The sequence below is a fragment of the Tachysurus fulvidraco genome, chromosome 21 (genome assembly GCF_022655615.1).
Source record: "Tachysurus fulvidraco isolate hzauxx_2018 chromosome 21, HZAU_PFXX_2.0, whole genome shotgun sequence".
Classification (NCBI taxonomy): Eukaryota; Metazoa; Chordata; class Actinopteri; order Siluriformes; family Bagridae; genus Tachysurus; species Tachysurus fulvidraco.
Genome location: NC_062538.1, coordinates 18,936,808 through 18,957,335, shown reverse-complemented (window position 1 = coordinate 18,957,335; position 20,528 = coordinate 18,936,808). Strand labels below are relative to the sequence as shown.

Below are 20,528 nucleotides of genomic sequence, written 5' to 3'. Positions count from 1 at the left end.
AACCATAGCAAAATACATCTCAGCTCTTTGAACAACACTTGTAAACACACTGTGGATGGAGATGCGAATATTCCTTCTTCTTTTTTTTTCCTAAGCTTTGCAAAACGTACCGTAATGCCCTCTGAATCGGAACCCTAAGCGAAAAAAAATGTACGACTTTTGTATTTTTGCGATTTGCATTGCAACGGATCGACTTTTCAGACGCGTGTAATAAGTAAGAAGCTGAAGGTTGCAAAAAAGAGCAGTGCCTCTGGCGAGTTTGACATCATCATCGTCGTCGTCGATATCGTCGTCTTCAATGGCGGCTAGCAGTGTTCGGAGCACAGTGCTAATGTGAGAGGCAACCAGGTGACGCCGTGCACCTGCACCTGCTGGCAACCCGACGCTACATGCACTGACCACTGACGCAGGAGATCGGAAAGTGTCACGGTTCAAATTAAAGCTGGCACAATACTGCAATATAATATGTGTTTGTATCTCTGTGTGCGCGCATGTGTGTGTGTGTGTGTGTGTGTGTGTGTGTGTGTGTGTGTGTGTGGTTTTGCAAAGGTACACGAAAGGGCCAAGAGGCAGATATGTCTAAGATTACGCAACGTTCCTTCCTAGCTCCTGTGGAAATGATCCTGAATCTCTTGAAGCCTGATTCTCTTAAAACTCTCTGATGAGAGGAGGCCTTTTTGCATTATTCAGTAGCATATACACATATATACATCAATCTCTAAACACACACTCCTTCATCCGTGTGCATGTGTGTGTGTGTGTGTGTGTGTTGGCATACAAGGTTATCAGAAAGAGGAATGCCTGCAGTTCGAGAGCTGCCAGATATGAGTCTCTTCCCGTTAAATTCCAAGCAGAGTGGTGGTTCAAATTCCAGCTTAAATCTACAAAAAAATTACACTTCTACATATTGAATAGCTGCTTCTATATATATATACACACATATAAAATATATGCATATAAATACATATAGGATCGGGGGGGAGGGGGATTAATATCATATGTATCCATATATACGCTGGAGGTGTGCATATATATATGAATACATCTTTTTTTTCAGGTTTTGCAATACATATACATATTAAATGTACGCTAAATAGAAACGGGTTTGTTATATCTTTTTTTTTTTTTTTTTTTTTTTTAAACTACAAGGTCAGGATGTTGAGATTAAAAAAGGTAAGGCTGCGATATGGAACAACCCTTCTCATGTACCCTTCAGCCCAAATGAGAAGAGAGAGAGAGAGAGATAGACAGAGAGAGAGAGAGAGAAAAAAAAAATAGAGAATTTTTTTTCTTCCCATTTGTAAACTAGCGAAGCGAGCAGCCTCGTCAGGGCGTCTCGTATGATTTAGCCAGTATTCAAAAGCATATCAGCAATCTATATGTATGCATTTATACATATAATCTTATATATTCTACCTATACATCTTTTTTTTTTTTTTTCGTAAATACAACTCTTAAACCGATTGGCACAGCAAAGGAGATGCAGTGGTCTGAGTATGTTACAGCTACGAGTCTCTCTTTTTTTTTTCGTGGTTTTTTTTTTCGTTTTTGATTAAAAAGTTTTGGTCTTTTTGGTCCCTACACAACTAAGGAATGACGGATTAAGTCTCCCAGAGGAGTGCGGCCGCAGTTCTTCGTGGCAGCTCTCGCTTCTGGAAACGGACAGGCACTCCGAGATAAAGATGGCCATCCACAACCACACCAAGCTTGTTTCCTGAAGCGTCGGATCCTTCCAAAAAGTTTGTTTTTTTTAAATTCTTTTTTAAAATTTTTTTTTTTTTTTTTTTTTTTTTTGGAAAAAGTTTCTCAGTCCATTATAACACAACATCCCTTCCCCCTAAAGGTTTTTCAGCATTTTCAAAAATGTTTTCTTTTTCTTTTTCCTTGTTTGTCGAGTCACTTTCTGTTGTTCTTCTTTTGAATCTTTTTTAAAAATTTATTGATTTTTTTTAAATATTTTTCGGTGGTTCTAAATGAGCAGGGTTCCTATCAGGCAGGCTGTGGAGACTTAGAAAGGGAGTCCGATATGGTTGTGGGACACGGCGGCTCTCCCGAGTTTCCACCGAGCTCCTAAAGGTCCACTGAGCTTTTAGCAGGTGATGGATGTGTCGTGCGCTGTGGCGTCGCCGCATGTCCAATACACGTCCCCTCAGTCTCACGTCCACACCACCAGCCACGTTGAGCTTGTCCTTTTGTGTCTCTTTTGTGTGTTAGTCATGTCATCAACATGTGTTCCCACTCTACAAAACCTGAAACAAACAGAAGAAGAAATCAGTCCTGTATTTTTCCTCTTTAAAAAAAAAAAGAAGCAAAGCAGGCTGTGAGTCTCAGGCGCCTCAGTAGTAGGAGGACGGTTTGAGACACAGGGAACCAGTGAAAATGACAGCAAGGGTGATAAACCACAGGGAGAACTAATTCTATCACGGCTTCCACCCTACACAGAACACGGAGAAATATTTCAGTGGCCGAGTGTCTGCTTCATAAAGCATGGAGTGCCGTTATAGGGAAATAATGTACTCTATGACAAGGAATTGTGACAAAGCGGACCTACAGTACTGGTACCGACCCCAAATTGATTATTTTTTTCAATAACAACTGATTTATTCCTTTTATACGGTACAGGAACAACTTTCCAACACAAACCTTTTTTAATGAAATACCAAACCCGTTGCACATTTTGTTAGCTTATAGTTACATTCTTATACTGTTGTGGAAGGTCTGTATAAGAAATGAGTTGCTTTTATCACTTATGTTATAGCAGCTACTGAATAATTTTTCCATTCCTGACATTTTCTCCTTCTCTTGAAGCACAACGAAACGAACGGATCGGATCGTAGCTAGTCACGAGAAACTAAACAGCGTGTTAATTTCAGTTGTCCTGAACATCCTGTGGCTGAAAACATAGAATTCTTATGTTATGTTTATAGAGTGTGATTTTTTTTTTTAAAGGGCAAACCTTTCTTTTGCGATTTACTCACAAAACAAATCGTTCTTGTTGCTAATTTGTATTCCCGAACTTCCCTTAAAATATACTTCAGAAAAACTGTTTCTGACATTCGACCCCGAGGTGGGCTCGAGGTCGTGTTTGGATCAAATCTTGAGATGACCTTGAGATATTTATTAATATTTCGTTATGTCTAAATATTTTGTTGCTATAAATGGCTTCGTGGAGGTTTTTCTCTTATTGCATCATTGTTATATGGTATAGAGATAATTGTAGGTGTAGGTCTGACCTGTTGTTCCCCCAGTGCTACAGTGGCCTTCACCTCCAGGGTGAGGGACATCAGGGGGCGGGGCTAATAGGGGCGGTTGGCATCCTTTGGCCTTTTGAGCTGTACTTTGAGTCTCTTCATGCCGATCTGGAAGCCATTCATGGATTGGATGGCAGCCTGGGCACTGGCTGGGTTATCGAAGCTCACAAAGCCTGAAGATACGATGCAGGGAAGGAGAAGGTGGAGAGAGACAGAAAGGACAGCAGGTTAAGACATGTCTTTTGAACGGGACAAGATAGAAGAGGTCAAATGGTTAGGATGATCCAGATGAGAACAAAAGCTAAGAAAGAGACAGAAAGAAAGAAAGAAACACCCATGACGGCGTAAAGATGAAACAGTGAAAGCAGCATCGACCACAGTTACTCGAGTCACATGACCTGAGGAGAACGTTAACATTTAACAGCTAGGCACAAAACCAGTCCATACAGCACAACAGCATACACACTCATATCAATAGCCAACGACACAGGAACATGCAAACCTACAAAACAATATGCATTAAAGACCAGATCATTCAGAAGAGAGAGCTGTTTATGTCTCGCTCGGATAGAATCTCTTCCAAAACTTAGCGTACGATACACGACACACCAGGATCTTTACTCAGGATCAACAGCTTAAACATGAGAATGTGGGATTTATAAGATGTTTAAAACAGAAGAAATGTCTGGGTTTTGTTTCCAACATTAATTCAGATGTTTAGCAACTGCTTTGATGTTTGTTTTCGATCGTTTGGGTGACATTTATTCTGTAAAAATCCTAAAATAAAAGCTTTAAAAAAAATCCATCATTTAATCTAAGAAAACAGTTTTATATGAGTGACTTAAATGAGTAGCAGGGTTGAGATGTTTGGTTAAGAATTAGCGAAATGTCATTAAATCCGAAAATTAGGATCGTTCGAAGCGTTTACTTCAATTCCTTAAAACAGCACCGAAAATAGAAAAAAGGACGAGAGCAATTCTTCTTCCTGCGATCTTCAGAAAATGTGGATCATGCAACATTGTTGTGGAAGATTCCAAATTTTTTATAGGGGTGTGTGTGTGTGTTCATGTAATACAGTTTATCTGAAGACAAACGAACTATAAGTTTCATTTTGCAATGCATATAAGGTATAAAATGTTTGAGATATTATACTGATTAGAACATTTATTTTAGTGCATCTATAATGTATGTGACAGGCAAAACAAGATTTTCGTTATCTATTTAAACGTCTCGCGAAGTCCGCTTTAAATATATTTAAAATGTCCTTAAAGTTGATTTATACATGCATATTTATAAATGTAATATCAGTAGGATATGAACAGCACCCCGATCGTGGAATCACCCTGATATGGCCTTCAATATGACATGATGTGATTGCTGTGCTCAGCTTTATTAAGAAACCCCGCAGTCGGTGCAGTATGTATTTCAGAGTAAGGGAGGTACAACTCAGAATAAATCAGAATTCTGACAGAGATATACCTCAGCACCTTGGCATGGTTAAGAGCTGTGCACAGCAGCTCTTGCTGTAAAAGTAGCAGCATAGCCAGGGAACTGATAGATTTATTGGAAGCACCCACACGTTAAAGTGTTTACATTTTTGGCAAGATCAGAGCAAAAGTCTTAGGTTAAGATTAAAGATGTCTGGTTTAAACATTCTGGGCCAAGCGTCCTACAGATGATTAAGCTATTCTGCAGAGATGTCAGAGACCTTTGGAGTGGTGGGTATATGATTGGGAGGTTAAGGGTCATATATGAGGTGTTATATTCTGCGCTGGGAAGTGAAGTTTGGGGTAAGAGGTTGAGTAGGTTTGGGATTTCATTGGCAGGGTAAGGGTTTGACCTTGGGGTGCTGGATTTATTGTTTGGGATTGTGGTGTTGGGTTTAAAGACTGGCCTTAGAGTGTTGTACTGTAGGGTAGTGGCTTTAGGGTTCAGTCGAAGAGTTTAGTCTTCAACTGCAATTGATGTTAGGTGTTAGATGTAAGGGTCTGAATGCTGTGTTTTGGAGTTGGGGCGGAAGGTTTGTTTGTTTATAGGATTTATGGTTTGATTCTTGGATTTGTGGTTTAATAAGTTTTAGTTTTTGAGTTAGAGATGTTGGATTTGGGAAATATGGATTGTGGTTTAAGGGCTTAGTTTTTAAGTTTGACATTAGGTTTAGGGTTTGAGTATTAAGGTTTGAGTTTTGGGGTTTGACTTTGGGGTATAGGGTTTGAGTATTAAGGTTTGAGTTTTGGGGTTTGACTTTGGGGTTTAGGGTTTGAGTATTAAGGTTTGAGTTTTGGGGTTTGACTTTGGGGTTTAGGGTTTGTGGTTTAAGGTTTGAGTTTTCAGTATTGTTTTTTTAAGGTTTGAGGTGGATTATTGAGTTGCTGGGTGTATGGTTGCGATTTTGTGGAAAGGTTTTTATTTGGGGATTTAAGTTTGGAAACTACAAAGTACTTATTTGACTCTATATACGGATAATAGATTAATTCTACAACTGTTGTGAGAAACAGCTACATATTATGTGAGTGATTAAAGTATATTTTAGAAACAGGGCTTTTGGAAAATTCCAGATTTTCAAAATAATTGCAACCATTTTAGTTAACATTAGGGTTATAGCTAAATCTGGCAAAATTTACACTGGGCAAAATATAAACTTGTACAAAACATTAGCATATATTTGGACTTTATTTCTAAAACAGACAAAAATTAAAGAGTGTGTTTTGTCTAAACAGATCTGTGTAAGCCATTTCTACAATACAATATTGTGTGAAGTTTCTCACTAAAACAAAACAACACCCTCATTTTCTATTGTATTAATACGAAGCTCCAAAACCTGAACCTGTTCTCCATCTAGTTCCCTAGTTTTCTCCTATTGTAGCTTAGGCAGTATTTCAGCACCTCATGTCTCAGCAAAGTGTCCTACTAACTATAGAGCTTTATATTAAGCTCAAATCAAGTAGCGCTGTGTTCCTTCGAGCATATACTGCCTCTGATAAGTGAATCAGCCAATGGAGCCGGAGATAGTGTTCATTTGAATATAGATACTCATTTTTGTTACAAGTAGTGCGCATCAACACATCTCGCACGCTCAGCTATTTTCCTCTTTCCATTCCAGGGTTCCTCACTGATCACTGAGTAAAATCCGCTCTTCTTCTCTTTTTTTTTTTTAATTAGTATTATACATTTTTTTGGACGCCTCGTCTCTATTTTATAAAACCTTAGCTGTGGTAGAGAAATGAGGTCAAAACATTAGTAGTGAGAGAATAAGAATGATAGTAATCTTTGCAGGTGTTTTATCATTTTTACCCACCAAAGCATTTACTTTGGTTTGTCGCCCGATCCACAAACACTTTGGAGGAGATGACATTACCGAAAGGCAGGAACATCTGCATCAGCTCGCCATCCCCAAACTCCTGAGGGAGGTGGTAGATGAACAGGTTACAGCCTTCCGGCCCTGCGGAGCGGCACAGAGATGGAGGAAGGAAGATAGACAGACAGGTAGAGACGAAGCCGGGAAAGAGAGATTTGAAGCGAGACAAAAGGTGAGCGGGATAAAGTGGGGGATTGGAAGAAAAGAGAGAATATATTGACATGAGGAGAATGAAGAGGAGGTGAGGGCAGACAAGAAGACATAAAAGGAGAAATTAGAATAAGCAGCCTGGATATATATGTGTGAGAGAGAGAGAGAGAGAGAGAGAGAGAGAGAGAGAGAGAGAGAGAGAGAGAGAGTTCTCTATCAGTTCTATCAAATCTCTGTTTCCGCACACACATTTGCTACAATCTTGAAATATAGCAGCTATAACTCAATTCATCAGTGCTGTTCAATATGAGGAATATTTTCACTTTTCCTTCAATACAGTTAGACAAGCTTTATTCTCTTAACCGTAAAAGTGATGAATTGCTTCAGTATGGTGTGGATAATATTAGCTTATGATATTACACCAAGCAAGGGCATCTTTCAGCACAGCAGCCACTGGAGGGAGGCATAGCCGCAGGCATCTTTGTAATTGTGTAACATCAGCAAATCCGGCTGATGCCTGTTCGCTCAAGAAATATTTGGTTTATACACAGAGCATGTTCAGGTACGTTGCTATAAAGCTACAGCTTTCATATCAAGCATCACAATCTTAGCAGTGCAAAGTGACTGGCTGATGCTCCAAAAGACTAGTACTAGTATGATTAGTACGTATATCGACCAAGTACAAGAGAAGAAGCCTTTTATTTTTGTTACATACTGTATACATTATAGCGTGGTGAAATACTTTCTTTGTACTGTATATCTCGACTTTGTAGGATGGGGTCAGCCATGATGCAGCACCCCTGGAGCAGAGAAGGTTAAGGGCCTTTCTCAAGGCCCAGAGCATTGGCAGAGTGGTGGTTGTGCTGGGGCTTGAACCCCAACTTTCCAATCAACAACCCAGAACCATAACCACTTGCTCCACCACCACTGCCCCTAGCAAGTACAAGTAAGTAGATCCTGTATCTGTAATTAAGGCAACTGACCTCATGGACAATGTGTGAAATAATGTCTTACAATAGTAATTCATACATTCATTCATTCATTTTCTACCGCTTATCCGAACCTCTCGGGTCACGGGGAGCCTGTGCCTCTCAGGCGTCATCGGGCATCGAGGCAGGATACACCCTGGACGGAGTGTCAACCCATCACAGGGCACACACACTCTCATTCACTCACACAATCACACACTACGGACAATTTTCCAGAGATGCCAATCAACCTACCATGCATGTCTTTGGACCGGGGGAGGAAACCGGAGTACCCAGAGGAAACTCCCGAGGCACGGAGAGAACATGCAAACTCCACACACACAAGGCGGAGGCGGGAATCGAACCCCCAACCCTGGAGGTGTGAGGCGAACGTGCTAACCACTAAGCCACCGTGCCCCCACAATAGTAATTAAATTACATATTTTGAGTTTATAATTCGGAGTAGAATAAATACAACAGATAAACTGTACCATTAACTGATAAACAAAGCTATAGACTAATGCTTGCCGAACAAAGCTATAGACTAATGCTTGCCGAACTTAGATGGAAGCTAAAACCACCATTTTTATCTAGTTATAATGGCAAGGCATATTAATGCTTTGAAGTTTGAAAAAAAAAGGATTTTTTTTCATCCTAAATATTTTTCATGCTAAGAGACAAGAACAGAATCGAGCAGATTAGAGATATGGATTTTGAATTGTGACACTGCTCACAGTACACATTATCTGATTAAATTTGGATAGAATTTATAACGACATTTGACTGACTGGGCTTAGTTTTTAATCTGGTTCGATTCCCAATCCACAAAAAAAAATGTCAGCAACAGCAAAATCATGTTGAAATCATGCCAGAAGCTATAATGCAAGCCCTGTATTAGAGTTCCTGTAGACAGAAATACAACAGAAGAGGCAAATCTCACCTTCTCTCTGCTGCTGGGGGATTATAGGAGGGGGCTGAGGGAAGGCCTGGCTGATCTGTCCGTATGCAGCTGGGTAGGCTGCTGAGACACACAGATATGTTGATGTGTCAGAACCTCCATTTACACACGTATCTGTCACGAACACAGTGTCGCATATATATATACTTTCACTCGGGCTAACACTTGTTGATTACAAGCATGAAGCATGCATGAACGGACAGAGCAGCCTGAGTGACAGACCTGCATATTGCTGGACTCCCGCATATGCCTGCTGAAGAGGATCAGCTGCTGTGGGACTCTGGGCTGGAGAGAGAGAAAGAGAGAGAGAGAAAGAGAGAGAGAGAGAGAGAGAGAGAGAGAGAGAGAGAGAGAGAGGTCATATTCAGGTCAAATTGGTGTGGGCATACAATATTGGGGTCAGTATTGGCTGTAATTTTCATACGCAGATAATGCATGCACAAAATGTCAGTGTTTTATCATTTGCGTCTCCCAGGAATTGTCACGATCACGAAGATGAACAAGTTTTACAACTATGAATCATTATGAAGAACAGAGGTACCAAAGAAAACAAAGAATAAAGTAGAATGTGGGTGGGACAAACAATAGTGAGCAGTGATTGGGAAAAGGGATAAGTCCTTAGGAAACAACAGGGTTCGGTGATTCGTCGCTGAGAACAATCCTGATTCGTGATTGGTCAGTGGTCTGGCATAGTGGTGGTGAGTCAAAGGAACCTAGTGGGTCCACTTGTTGTCGTCGCTAGGCTGTTTTTATGAAATACAGTTACTAAAGACAACACGTTAAGAAATAAAGTCACTAAGTTGGCAACACTGCATGGAGTCAGTGAGTTCATCCCCTCCCCACACTTACTTTCACTCCATCCCAAAACAATTAAGCTGTGGGAAGGATCTTGAGCTCTGGCAAAGTTTCCTGAAAGTGAAGGAGAGCTAGATTGGCAGCCACAGCGCGCATGGTGAACAATATACATCTACACCTACACACTACACATCAATCCACCCTGAGCTCCTGCGGCAATATACACACTGCTATATCACTCTTCATTAAGCACAACGCAGTCTCCACTTCCTCGGCTTTTAGGTAAATCTCACTTTCCCGGTTTAAAGACCCGGGAACGTGCGCTGACATATGAGATCAGGGAAGCGGCTCTAAAGCATGCTGATCACATCTGTTCTAACTATTACCTCAACAAATTGAATGGTGTCAAATCCCACAATACCTTGCATGCATGCATACTATAAGCAGTGACTATGCAGTAATGAAGCCAAATGCTATCGAATAACACTAACGCACTAAAGACAGAATCTCGTGCCACATCGACAATGTACAAACACCCATAGACACAAAAGACATCACTCTACAAGACAAGACGCACAGAGGACAAACAAAAAAGAAAAAAAAAGGCGAAGGCGTTTTGGTACCTTCAGATAGAGAAGAGAGGAAACAGCTTCCCTGTACCCCAAAACAACTCCGCTGAGCGACGCCCAAGCCGCCCTTCTCCGAGTCTTCCCTAAAAACCACCTCCTGCAACACTGAGACACAGCCAGGAAACACAAATTGAATTTCTGCCAGATTGAGATGCAACATGCACACTGTAAAACTGTGTGTGTGTGTGTGTGTGTGTGTGTGTGTGTGTGTGTGTGTGTGTGTGTGTGTGTGTGTGTGTGTGTGTGTGTGTGTGTGTGTGTGAAGCTTCACTACAGCTATACTTCCTGTATACATTTGGGGAAACAACAAGTCTGCTCTGAGAGCTCACACATGGAGAATAAAGGCAGGAAGTGATGATGAACAAAAATAAACAGTGTGGTTAATTATGCTAGCTGAAGTAAAAGTAATTATCCAAAATGATATCAAGTAAAATAGCAGGGAAACTCATTTCAAAAATGGGAAACGCATTTTAAATGGAGCAAGTAGCGAGCGGAAGAAAACAAGGTTATGAAAGGGATAAATATGCTTTTATGATTCGGTTTTCTCTCTTTCTCTTTTATTCCACCCAAGAAAATAACCGTTATCTTCAAGCTCATGTGTATGTGTGTTACTTGTGTTATTATCCTTAATCAATTATTCCTTAACATGCAAGCAATCTCCTGGTTTCAAACAGGTCAAGCTTTTGGAAAAAATGTAAATTTTAGCTTTTCTAGCTGGGAAATTAACCCCTATGGAAATAGTTGCTAATTCTTGCCCCCTTTTCTTATAAGCATTGGAAGGTAGCTTTAAAAGTTAATCAGGGATACGAGAAGGCTTTTGGACATCTGTTTTCTTTAGCGTTTATCCTACACAGGGTCACGGGGAGCCCGGAGCCTATCCCAGAGGACTCAGAGTCTTAAGGATTCTGGACACACACACACACACTCACACACACATACTACAATGCATGTTACTGGACTTAACAGAAAGCCCCCAAAGCACATGAAGAAGAACCTAACTCCACACACATATCGGGCAATTTTACTGCAGTTACATTTCACGATCCTGGAAAATAAGGATTCTGTGAATGACAAACATTCCATTGTTTACTGTGTTTTTATTTCACCTCATGTAGCTTTGAAATGAAAATTTTGTTCTGAATATTGCTCTGGTAACTTTATTACTACAAGCATGTACAGTATGTAGTGTATATGTGTATAGACCTGGATACGGGTGGATCCCGTTGGTGAACACGGCCTCGGCGGGAGGCTGGCCGTTAGCCTGTGGTGGGGGCAGTCCTGTGAATCCGTTAACACTGATTGGAGAGGGGATGCTGGTCACCGTGGGAGCGGTAATGCCAGGGGGTGTGCTCCCTCCTGAAAAAAGAGCACAGGGCAACATCTTTTACCCTTCTGACAAACTATCTTTCCTCAAACTTTCTTAGTTCTCCTTAACTTTAATTTCAAATGAACTCAGTTTAGTAAAGAGCAAACAAAAACACCAGCTGTAGAATGATACTCAGAACTTTAATAAAAATAAATAAATAAATAAATAAATAAATAAATAAATAACCCACTAATTAAACAAACCGGTGATAAAATCCTGGCAATAATAACGGAGCCCTGCACCGAGCTGGAAATAACAATTATTTCATAATTAAAAAGACATTTCATCTTTAAAAGCTAAAGTATTTCTGGTTTATGGTAATTGGTTCATTAGGAAGCAGAAGCTAATTGGGCACAAGGTAAAAAAAAAGTGCACTTTATTTGCATTAGAATGAACAGAGACGATAATAAGTAAGTAAATAAATGAGTTCATACTTTTAAATGAATATCTGGACTAAACTGGATGTGCTTGTTTGTTTGTGTGTGTGTGTGTGTGTGTGTGTGTGTGTGTGTGTGTGTGTGTGTGTGTGTGTGTGTGTGTGTGTGTGTGTGTGTGTGAGGACTCACCTGATGTAGGGGTCATGGGGGCTCCTGGCAGGCCATTGATAGTGGCCATGTGCTGCATCTGAGCTGCCGCGAACGCAGCCATAGGACTGAGATACGCTCCCTGTCCTACAGATGCCATCAATGCTGCCTGCTGCTGCACCTAAACACACACACACACACACACACACACACACACACACACACACACACACACACACACACACACACACACATACACACACACGTCCAAATCAGCTTATATAATAAAATATAATATAATATAATATAATATAATATAATATAATATAATATAATAATATATAATCAATCTTAGATATTTTGTCCACCCTAAAGTATTTTCTAATTTTTTTGTATATAGTTACTTATACTGTTACTTATACAGTTACTTATACAGTTACTTATACTGTTACTTATACAGTTACTTATACAGTTACTTATAATGTTACTTATACTGTTACTTATACAGTTACTTATACTGTTACTTATACAGTTACTTATACAGTTACTTATACTGTTACTTATACTGTTACTTATACAGTTACTTATACAGTTACTTATAATGTTACTTATACTGTTACTTATATAGTTACTTATACAGTTACTTATACAGTTACTTATACTGTTACTTATACTGTTACTTATACAGTTACTTATACAGTTACTTATACAGTTACTTATACTGTTACTTATACAGTTACTTATACAGTTACTTATACTGTTACTTATACAGTTACTTATACTGTTACTTATACAGTTACTTATACAGTTACTTATACTGTTACTTATACTGTTACTTATACAGTTACTTATATGTCGGAACTCAGAGCCGGTCTCCAAGTCGACACATCACAGGGTGATCTCTTCTCTTAGGCCTTTAGTTAAATTTCACTGTTAACTCTATAATTACTACAAAAATACTGAGAAAACTCCTCAGACCTGGATGAGAATGAGCAAACTTCTTTATTGTGGTCAATCAGCCAACAAATTATAAATTGCCAAATTCAAAGTAACAAATTGCCAAATTAAAAGTAACAAATTGCCAAATTCAAAGTAACAAATGAAAACCCCCAAAAAGAGCATGTCATGCAAAATCAATCAAGAAAAACAAGAACTCTCGCGACGTCCTTGCAAAAATAAAAACCACCCACCTTGACCCGCGGACACGGGCACGCGCCCGCGTGCGCGCGCACGCGCCCCCACACACACACACACACCTTCGCCCCCGAAGAACCAAAAAAAAACCTCAGATATCTTCTCAATATATACCCTGGCGCTCCTAGAAGCCCAGGTGCCATATCACCTTATTTACCAAAATCATCTCCTATGTTTTCTAAATACACTGACCCAATTTCCCCTTATTTCCCATTACCTTTCACCCATATGCCCATTTATGGATTTTCCTCCCCTTATTTTTCATGACCTCAGACTAAACACCTGGGCCTTCTTCAGTCTGCACAACAAGTTTATGAGCACCACATGCCCATATATGGATTTTCCTTCCTTTAGTTCTCAGGGCCTAGGTCTGTGGACCACTGTTTTTTTCATTCTACATAACATGTTATTGCTATGGACCAAGGTCTGAGAACCATGGTATTCTTCATTTTCCATAACAATTTATGAGCTAAGGTCTGGGAACAATGGTATTTTCCCTTCTACATAACAAGTTGTTATTACAAATGTGCTCAGACTGACTAGGCCTAACAGCCCCAAATCTGGTTGCAATAAACATCTTTGGCCTACAACATCACCTACATATGTCTTATGACAGCAATTGTAATATTTTGCAAGGCCTAATACTTTACTTTGGTTATAGTATTGTAAGGAATAATATTTTAATTATTTCTACTAAGATTTTTTCCAACATATACTGTTACTTATACAGTTACTTATACTGTTACTTATACAGTTACTTATACTGTTACTTATACTGTTACTTATACAGTTACTTATACTGTTACTTATACTGTTACTTATACAGTTACTTATACAGTTACTTATACTGTTACTTATACAGTTACTTATAATGTTACTTATACAGTTACTTATACAGTTACTTGCACTAGTTATCGAAGTCCCATCACCTCTAGACAAATTTCATCTTACTTGATTATGGCAGAAAACCTATTGACAGTTACACAAGTGCTGACATTGGAGACTCTGTCTATAAATGTTAATCAAACATCTCCTTGTGTTTGTTTTATTTGTGTCTGAGACGGAAGGAGAAAGAGAGTGTGTGTGTGTTTGTGTTTGTGACAGAGAGAGAGAGAGAGAGAGAGAGAGAGAGAGAGTGTGTGTGTTTGTGTGTGAGACAGAAGGGGAGAGAGAAAGAGAGAGAGAGAGAGAGAGAGAGAGAGAGAGAGAGAGAGAGAGAGAGAGAGTGTTTGTTTGTGAGAGAGAGGGAGAGAGAGTGTGTTTGTGTGTGTGTGTGTGAGAGAGAGAGAGAGAGAGAGAGAGAGAGAGAGAGTGTTTGTTTGTGAGACAGAGGGAGAGAGGGAGAGAGAGTGTGTTTGTGTGTGTGTGAGAGAGAGAGAGAGAGAGAGAAAGAGAGTGTTTGTGTGTGAGACAGAGGGAGAGAGAGAGTGTGTTTGTGTGTGAGACAGAGGGAGAGGGAGAGAGAGAGAGAGAGAGAGAGAGAGAGCGTGTTTGTGTGTGAGACAGAGGGAGAGAGAGAGAGAGAGAGCGTGTTTGTGTGTGAGACAGAGAGAGAGAGAGAGAGAGAGAGAGAGAGAGAGAGCGTGTTTGTTTGTGAGACAGAGGGAGAGAGAGAGAGTGTGTTTGTGTGTGAGACAGAGGGAGAGGGAGAGAGAGAGAGAGAGAGAGAGAGAGAGAGAGAGTGTTTGTGTGTGAGACAGAGGGAGAGAGAGAGAGAGAGAGAGAGAGAGAGAGAGAGAGAGAGAGCGTGTTTGTGTGTGAGACAGAGGGAGGGCTCTTGCCTGTGCGTAGGCTCCATACGCTCCAAACTGCAGGGCCATAGGATTGAAGATGCCCATCTGACCAGCCATCTGCTGCATGCGCCGAATGGTGCGTTCTTTATCTGTGTCTGCAAACTTCACAACCAGACTGGAAGAGGCACCCTAAAACACACACACACACACACACACACACACACACACACACACACACACACACACACACACACACACACACACACACACACACACACACACACACACACACACACACACACACACACACACACACACACACACACACACACACACACACACACACACACACACAGTCAGTAATATAATCCAGATGGAACGCATCCTCCATCCCAGCTGAGGTGTACTCGGTACTCACAGGCATGGTTTGGCTGCCGTGGAGTGCGCTGATGGCCGCCTGAGCTTCTGCATGAGAGGAGTACTTCACAAACGCACAGCCTGGTAAAGCCAGAACACACACACACACACACACACACACACACACACACACACACACACACACACACACACACACACACACACACACACACACACACACACACACACGCCATTTACTACTGACTGTTTTCATGCATGCTGGTAATATTATGAATTGTGCTGAGGCAAGGATTTTCATTTAAAGGCTTTTTGTAATAGTGTTGTCTGTGATAATAATAATAATAATAATAATAATAATAATAATAATAATAATAATAATAATAATAATAATAATAATAATATACATCTTTTATCTTTTATGTACAAATGCAATTAAGTATAAAACACAGTGATGCTAAACTGAATCTTGCCTAATTCTCACCAAGAAACCACCTCTCCAAGGTTTAAGGCCATAAACTTCTGGATACCGGTCAGTTTTTTCAAACTACTCATGATGTGTGTGTTGGGGTAAACCTATAACCTTCCCCTTAACCTATTAGCTAACAGGTGCTCATGATTGGCTAGTCTCTCTGTGACAGGCAGGGAAGAGCGCACTTTGTCCCTCCTACCTAAAGAGCACGGCCAGTTTTGCTCTATTAGACATCAGGATTTGTATAACTGCAAATTTTTTTTTTGCGTCTTTTAGGAGGACAGATAAGACTTTCCGAACTTAAAAACACATGTACACTTCACTAGTTATACATCTCAAACATGAAAAAGTAGGACCCATGGTGTCTAACCTTTGCTATTTCCGTCAGGGCCTCGGAGAATGGTGCACTCCTCGATGCTGCCGAAGGCCTCGAACAAGCGCCGCACGTCGTCCTCGCACTGCTGTTTGTTCAGCATGCCCACGAACAGCTTTCTGTCTTCTGAAAGACAATGAGCAAAGGGTTCACCCTGAAAAACAGTCTGGCTCCATGCATAAAAATACAGTCAAACAAACACAACCTTCTCAATGCAACCTGAACTCAGCTGCAAGGATTTCTTCTTGCTGACGTATGATAGCGCATCTGACTTTGTACTGAACGGAAAGTGTTATTACATCACAAAAAGTGAGAGCCAATCATCTACTTTGTAATCTAATATGCAAATATGTGATCTTACACTAATTAGCATATTCATTAGTATAGTATCTGTTCATATAAATATTGAAACAATCCTAACAATGCTAGTTTTCTTCTTCTTCTTTTTTTTTCTTTTGTTTTCTTCTTCTTCTTCTTCTTCTTCTTCTAACATTTATTTTTGTATGCGATCAGGCCGGATCATCAAGACATCATTTTTTAAAGCACAATAATGTGCAAAACTGATGCAAATGCTTTTTGAATTTAATTTCCCTGAATTACAAGACAAGATTAATAAAAGCTTAGACAAGCTGTGACTCCTCGACGTTACCGAGTAAATCACGCAGGCTTTTTACTACACCGCGAGGCAGGGTAATGAAATGTGTAAGTGCGGAGCGGATTCGGTGGGATCCTTCGACTTGTGGGCTTTACAGCTCTTTATTATTCATACTTTTATTTACATGATTATGAAGATGTTATTAAATCACAGATCCGGAGAAGAGAGGAAGGAAAATAGTTTTATCCTAAGGCAAATCTGGAAACAAAGGAGAAGTTAAAGATTTTTTAGTTTATGCAGGAAGATGATGAAATTAAACACACACACACACACACACACACACACACACACACACACACACACACACACACACACACACACACACACACACACACACACGCGCATACACGGACATCTGCTTAACTGTGGATGTGTGGAGATTGTTCATGCAAGTAAATAAAGATGATTAAATAAATAAAGTGAAGACATTTTTCAGGCCTTAATCCTACTGGATCTGTTCTTTGAGCATCTTTAGATATTTTTCAAGAAACTTACATATATGTCAAATTTCATATACTATATACTACATAGTACATATAGTTTAAATATATATTTCATTTACAAAAAGGTTTTTATTGGCTGTTCTCAATCCTAATAGATTCTTGAATCTGATTGGTCAGAAGGTGTTGATAAGTTTTTCTATATATAACAGCAGCTCTGACGATAGTAACGTAAATCACAGCCACATTTATAGAAGGATGATTTACTGCAATCTAAAAAAACAAACAGAAATAAATATAGAACAGAAAATGTATAACAGCTGATCTTTTTTTTTTTTTTTTTGCATGAGCCTCAGGTTGTCTAGTTTGTTGTGATACCGGTGAAGGTAAATCTCAGAAGGCAAATCTTGAGGTTATAAAGGACTTCAACAGGAGAGAAGAAGATCCTGTCATTCACACCACAGCTGTTCCTGCTAGCAGTAAACAGGTATCGGAGATTACAGTGTACACAGGCTTGCCAATCTGGACAGACAATTGAAAAAGCCTTGGTCTTGCTTGGTCTTTTTTATCTTCTTTATCTTCAGCTGCCAAATTGTTTTTCTGTTCAACCCTGATTTAAAGTGTAGTTTAAAAAAAGGTTGTTTAAATGCTGTCTTTCTACAAGTTTTAGCCAGTTTATCTTTTTTGTTTTTCGCACCAGTCTGTTCACAGCAGTTCCTGAAAGCTGGCCTGGTACCATGGATCACAGAAATCTGATATGTTTTCCTCGTTCTGAAACTAAAACCCTTGATTTCATTATATGATGTATTGTTCTGCACGAATGAGCCGGTGTTCTTAATAAACTGGACAGTAAGTGTAAGTCCAAGTGTTTCATGCTTGGTTTATTTCTATCTTGTGCTTCTCTCTGTCTTCTATGACGATAGTCTCTGCGCTCTTCATCTTCTCGCTTCCTCCCTTGTGCTTTCACTCTTACTGAATCCGTGACTACGTTGGTGGGGGTCTGCACCGGGCAGCAGGAGGCATCAAGGGGCTTTTCGGAGACACAGGGTGACTAACAGCCTAAGTGCTGGATATATTTGGTGGTCTGATAGGGCAAAGTGCAGAGACAATTTATCTGTCAAGTGTGAATAAGACAAGAAGGTCTCGGTCTGAGGGGGAAGAGGAGAGCTGTATCTGGAGGAAGAGAATAGAGGGAATAGGGCCATGTGTCTCGTATTCTCCTGTGGACTCATCTCATTGTGAACACATCCATCCCACTTAGACTAAAACAAGTCCAAAAATAGAAGAGAAGACAAAACAATTCCTTATTAAACGGTTGAACAGCTCACTGTCATGCTCTTTATTATTATTATTATTATTATTATTATTATTATTATTATTATTATTATTATTATTATTATTATTGTTGTTGTTGTTGTTGTTGTTGTTGTTGTTGTTGTCAACCATCAAAACTATTAAAAAAATAAATATTAATTGTAATGGGATTCCCCCCATTTTATCTTAATTTCTAATTCTTCTTTTTGTTGTTTTAATTGTTTTATTTAATTAATTAATTTGATTCATTCAGCCAAACTGAACTATTCTTTCTTTCTTTCTTTCTTTCTTTCTTTCTTTCTTTCTTTCTTTCTTTCTTTCTTTCTTTCTTTCTTTGACCTTTGTAGCGAGTACTCATGAGTTTAACTTCATACGGCTCTATTTCCTCCCTCAGTCTGAGTTACTGTACTGCTTTGTGACAATATGTTACACTGCTTCCAACTCCTGTATTCTCTCTCTCTCTCTCTCTCTCTCTCTCTCTCTCTCTCTCTCTCTCTCTCTCTCTCTCTCTCTCTCTCTCTGTGTTTGTGGGTTTGTAGCACTTCTGAGTACATTTACATTTACATTTATTTCTGTGGCAGACGCTTTCATCCATAGAGACTTACAGTGAGACAGAACACAATCCGAGCACCTTGCTGTTAAAGGAACTGACAGAGATACAAGTGCAAGTGAAATAGATTTCCACCAACTAGAAACCCGAGCAGGAAATTCACAGAGGGAGAGATAGACAAATAAAGATATGAGGGGGAACTCAGAAGGGATTCGAGTAAGAAAACAGTGGTGGTTTTTTGTTGTTGTTGCATACTACACTTCCTCTCCTACATTTAATTAAGAAACTTTTTCCATGAATTTTACTTTTTAAAAAGATTTTTTTTCCCCTTTATCCTTCTTTACATGTACTACATTTTTTGTTACATGGACTGAACTGTATTCCTTTAGTTTCCTTTAGTTTCACTTCCTGTCACTACAGCACTTAGCATTAGCATTAGCATCAAAGTCTTTCCACAGACTTCTACAGACTTTTATTCATTTTCATCATCGTCTCCTGTACGTCACTTGAGAGCCATCATTCTCTCAGTGAACAATAGCCAAAGGGGTCCATAATGTTTTTTTTTATTATTAGTGAAAATCAGAAAGCTTTATTATTAAACCTGTTATTGTTATTTATTGTTACATTTTTATAGTTATTACCCTGCTAAATTGAATTGAAAGTGTTTAGTTCAAATCTCAATAACTCAAAAGCAGTTAAAGCCTATAAATAATGTTGGTGGAACCTTCCAAAACACAGGAAAATAGACAAATTATTACTGCACACTTTTAAATAACAAGCAGAACATTGAAATTGTTGATGATTAACAATTAATTATGCTGATTTTTATGAGCATAATTAATTATGAGCAGGAGCTGCTAATGCGTAAATTTAGACTGAAACTAAGGACTAAATATTTCATTTATAATTAACTTTAAAGTCCTAGTGTTTTTCTTTCCTTCTTTCTTTCTTTCTTTCTTTCTTTCTTTCTTTCTTTCTTTCTTTCTTTCTTTCTTTCTTTCTTTCTTTCTTTGTTTACAAATCTGCTGCACTGATTTCTAATGAGCGGGGTCCAAGATGATGCATTTCTGAAGAAGAACGTCTATCTATCTATCTATCTATCTATCTATCTATCTATCTATCTATCTATCTATCTATCTATCTATCTATCATCTATCTATCTATATATCTATCTATATATATATATATATATATATATATATATATATATATATATATATATATATATACCTATCAACATTATTTAAGAACACATAGAATTAGGAAACAAGACTAGGCATTGAATTTCCTCTGGGATCAATCTATCTATCCATCCATCCATCCATCTATCTATCTATCCATCCATCCATCTATCCATCCATCCATCCATCCATCCAGATGCTAATAAAAATATTCCCTACTATATAATAAATAATAATCCTCG

General features: G+C 39.1%; 1 protein-coding gene across 3 annotated transcripts in view; it reads right to left on the bottom strand.

Moving 5' to 3' along the window:
• Positions 1 to 466: 466 nt before the first annotated feature.
• Positions 467 to 20,528, bottom strand: part of celf4 (CUGBP, Elav-like family member 4) — a 140,857-nt gene continuing 120,795 nt past the window's right edge. Inside the window, exons 4-14 of one of the 3 annotated variants that reach the window (XM_047805564.1) lie at positions 16,144 to 16,272; positions 15,345 to 15,424; positions 14,975 to 15,115; positions 12,042 to 12,180; positions 11,313 to 11,465; positions 10,104 to 10,214; positions 8,908 to 8,970; positions 8,668 to 8,748; positions 6,610 to 6,693; positions 3,234 to 3,424; positions 467 to 2,249 (exon numbers count right to left, since the gene is read on the bottom strand). In XM_047805564.1, the coding sequence (XP_047661520.1) occupies positions 3,297 to 3,424; positions 6,610 to 6,693; positions 8,668 to 8,748; positions 8,908 to 8,970; positions 10,104 to 10,214; positions 11,313 to 11,465; positions 12,042 to 12,180; positions 14,975 to 15,115; positions 15,345 to 15,424; positions 16,144 to 16,272 (1,109 nt within the window). In that variant the 3' untranslated portion in view covers positions 467 to 2,249; positions 3,234 to 3,296. Of the gene's footprint in view, positions 2,250 to 3,233; positions 3,425 to 6,549; positions 6,694 to 8,667; positions 8,749 to 8,907; positions 8,971 to 10,103; positions 10,215 to 11,312; positions 11,466 to 12,041; positions 12,181 to 14,974; positions 15,116 to 15,344; positions 15,425 to 16,143; positions 16,273 to 20,528 lie in introns of all 3 variants that reach the window. The other 2 variants (XM_047805562.1, XM_047805563.1) reach the window with 2 other exon arrangements.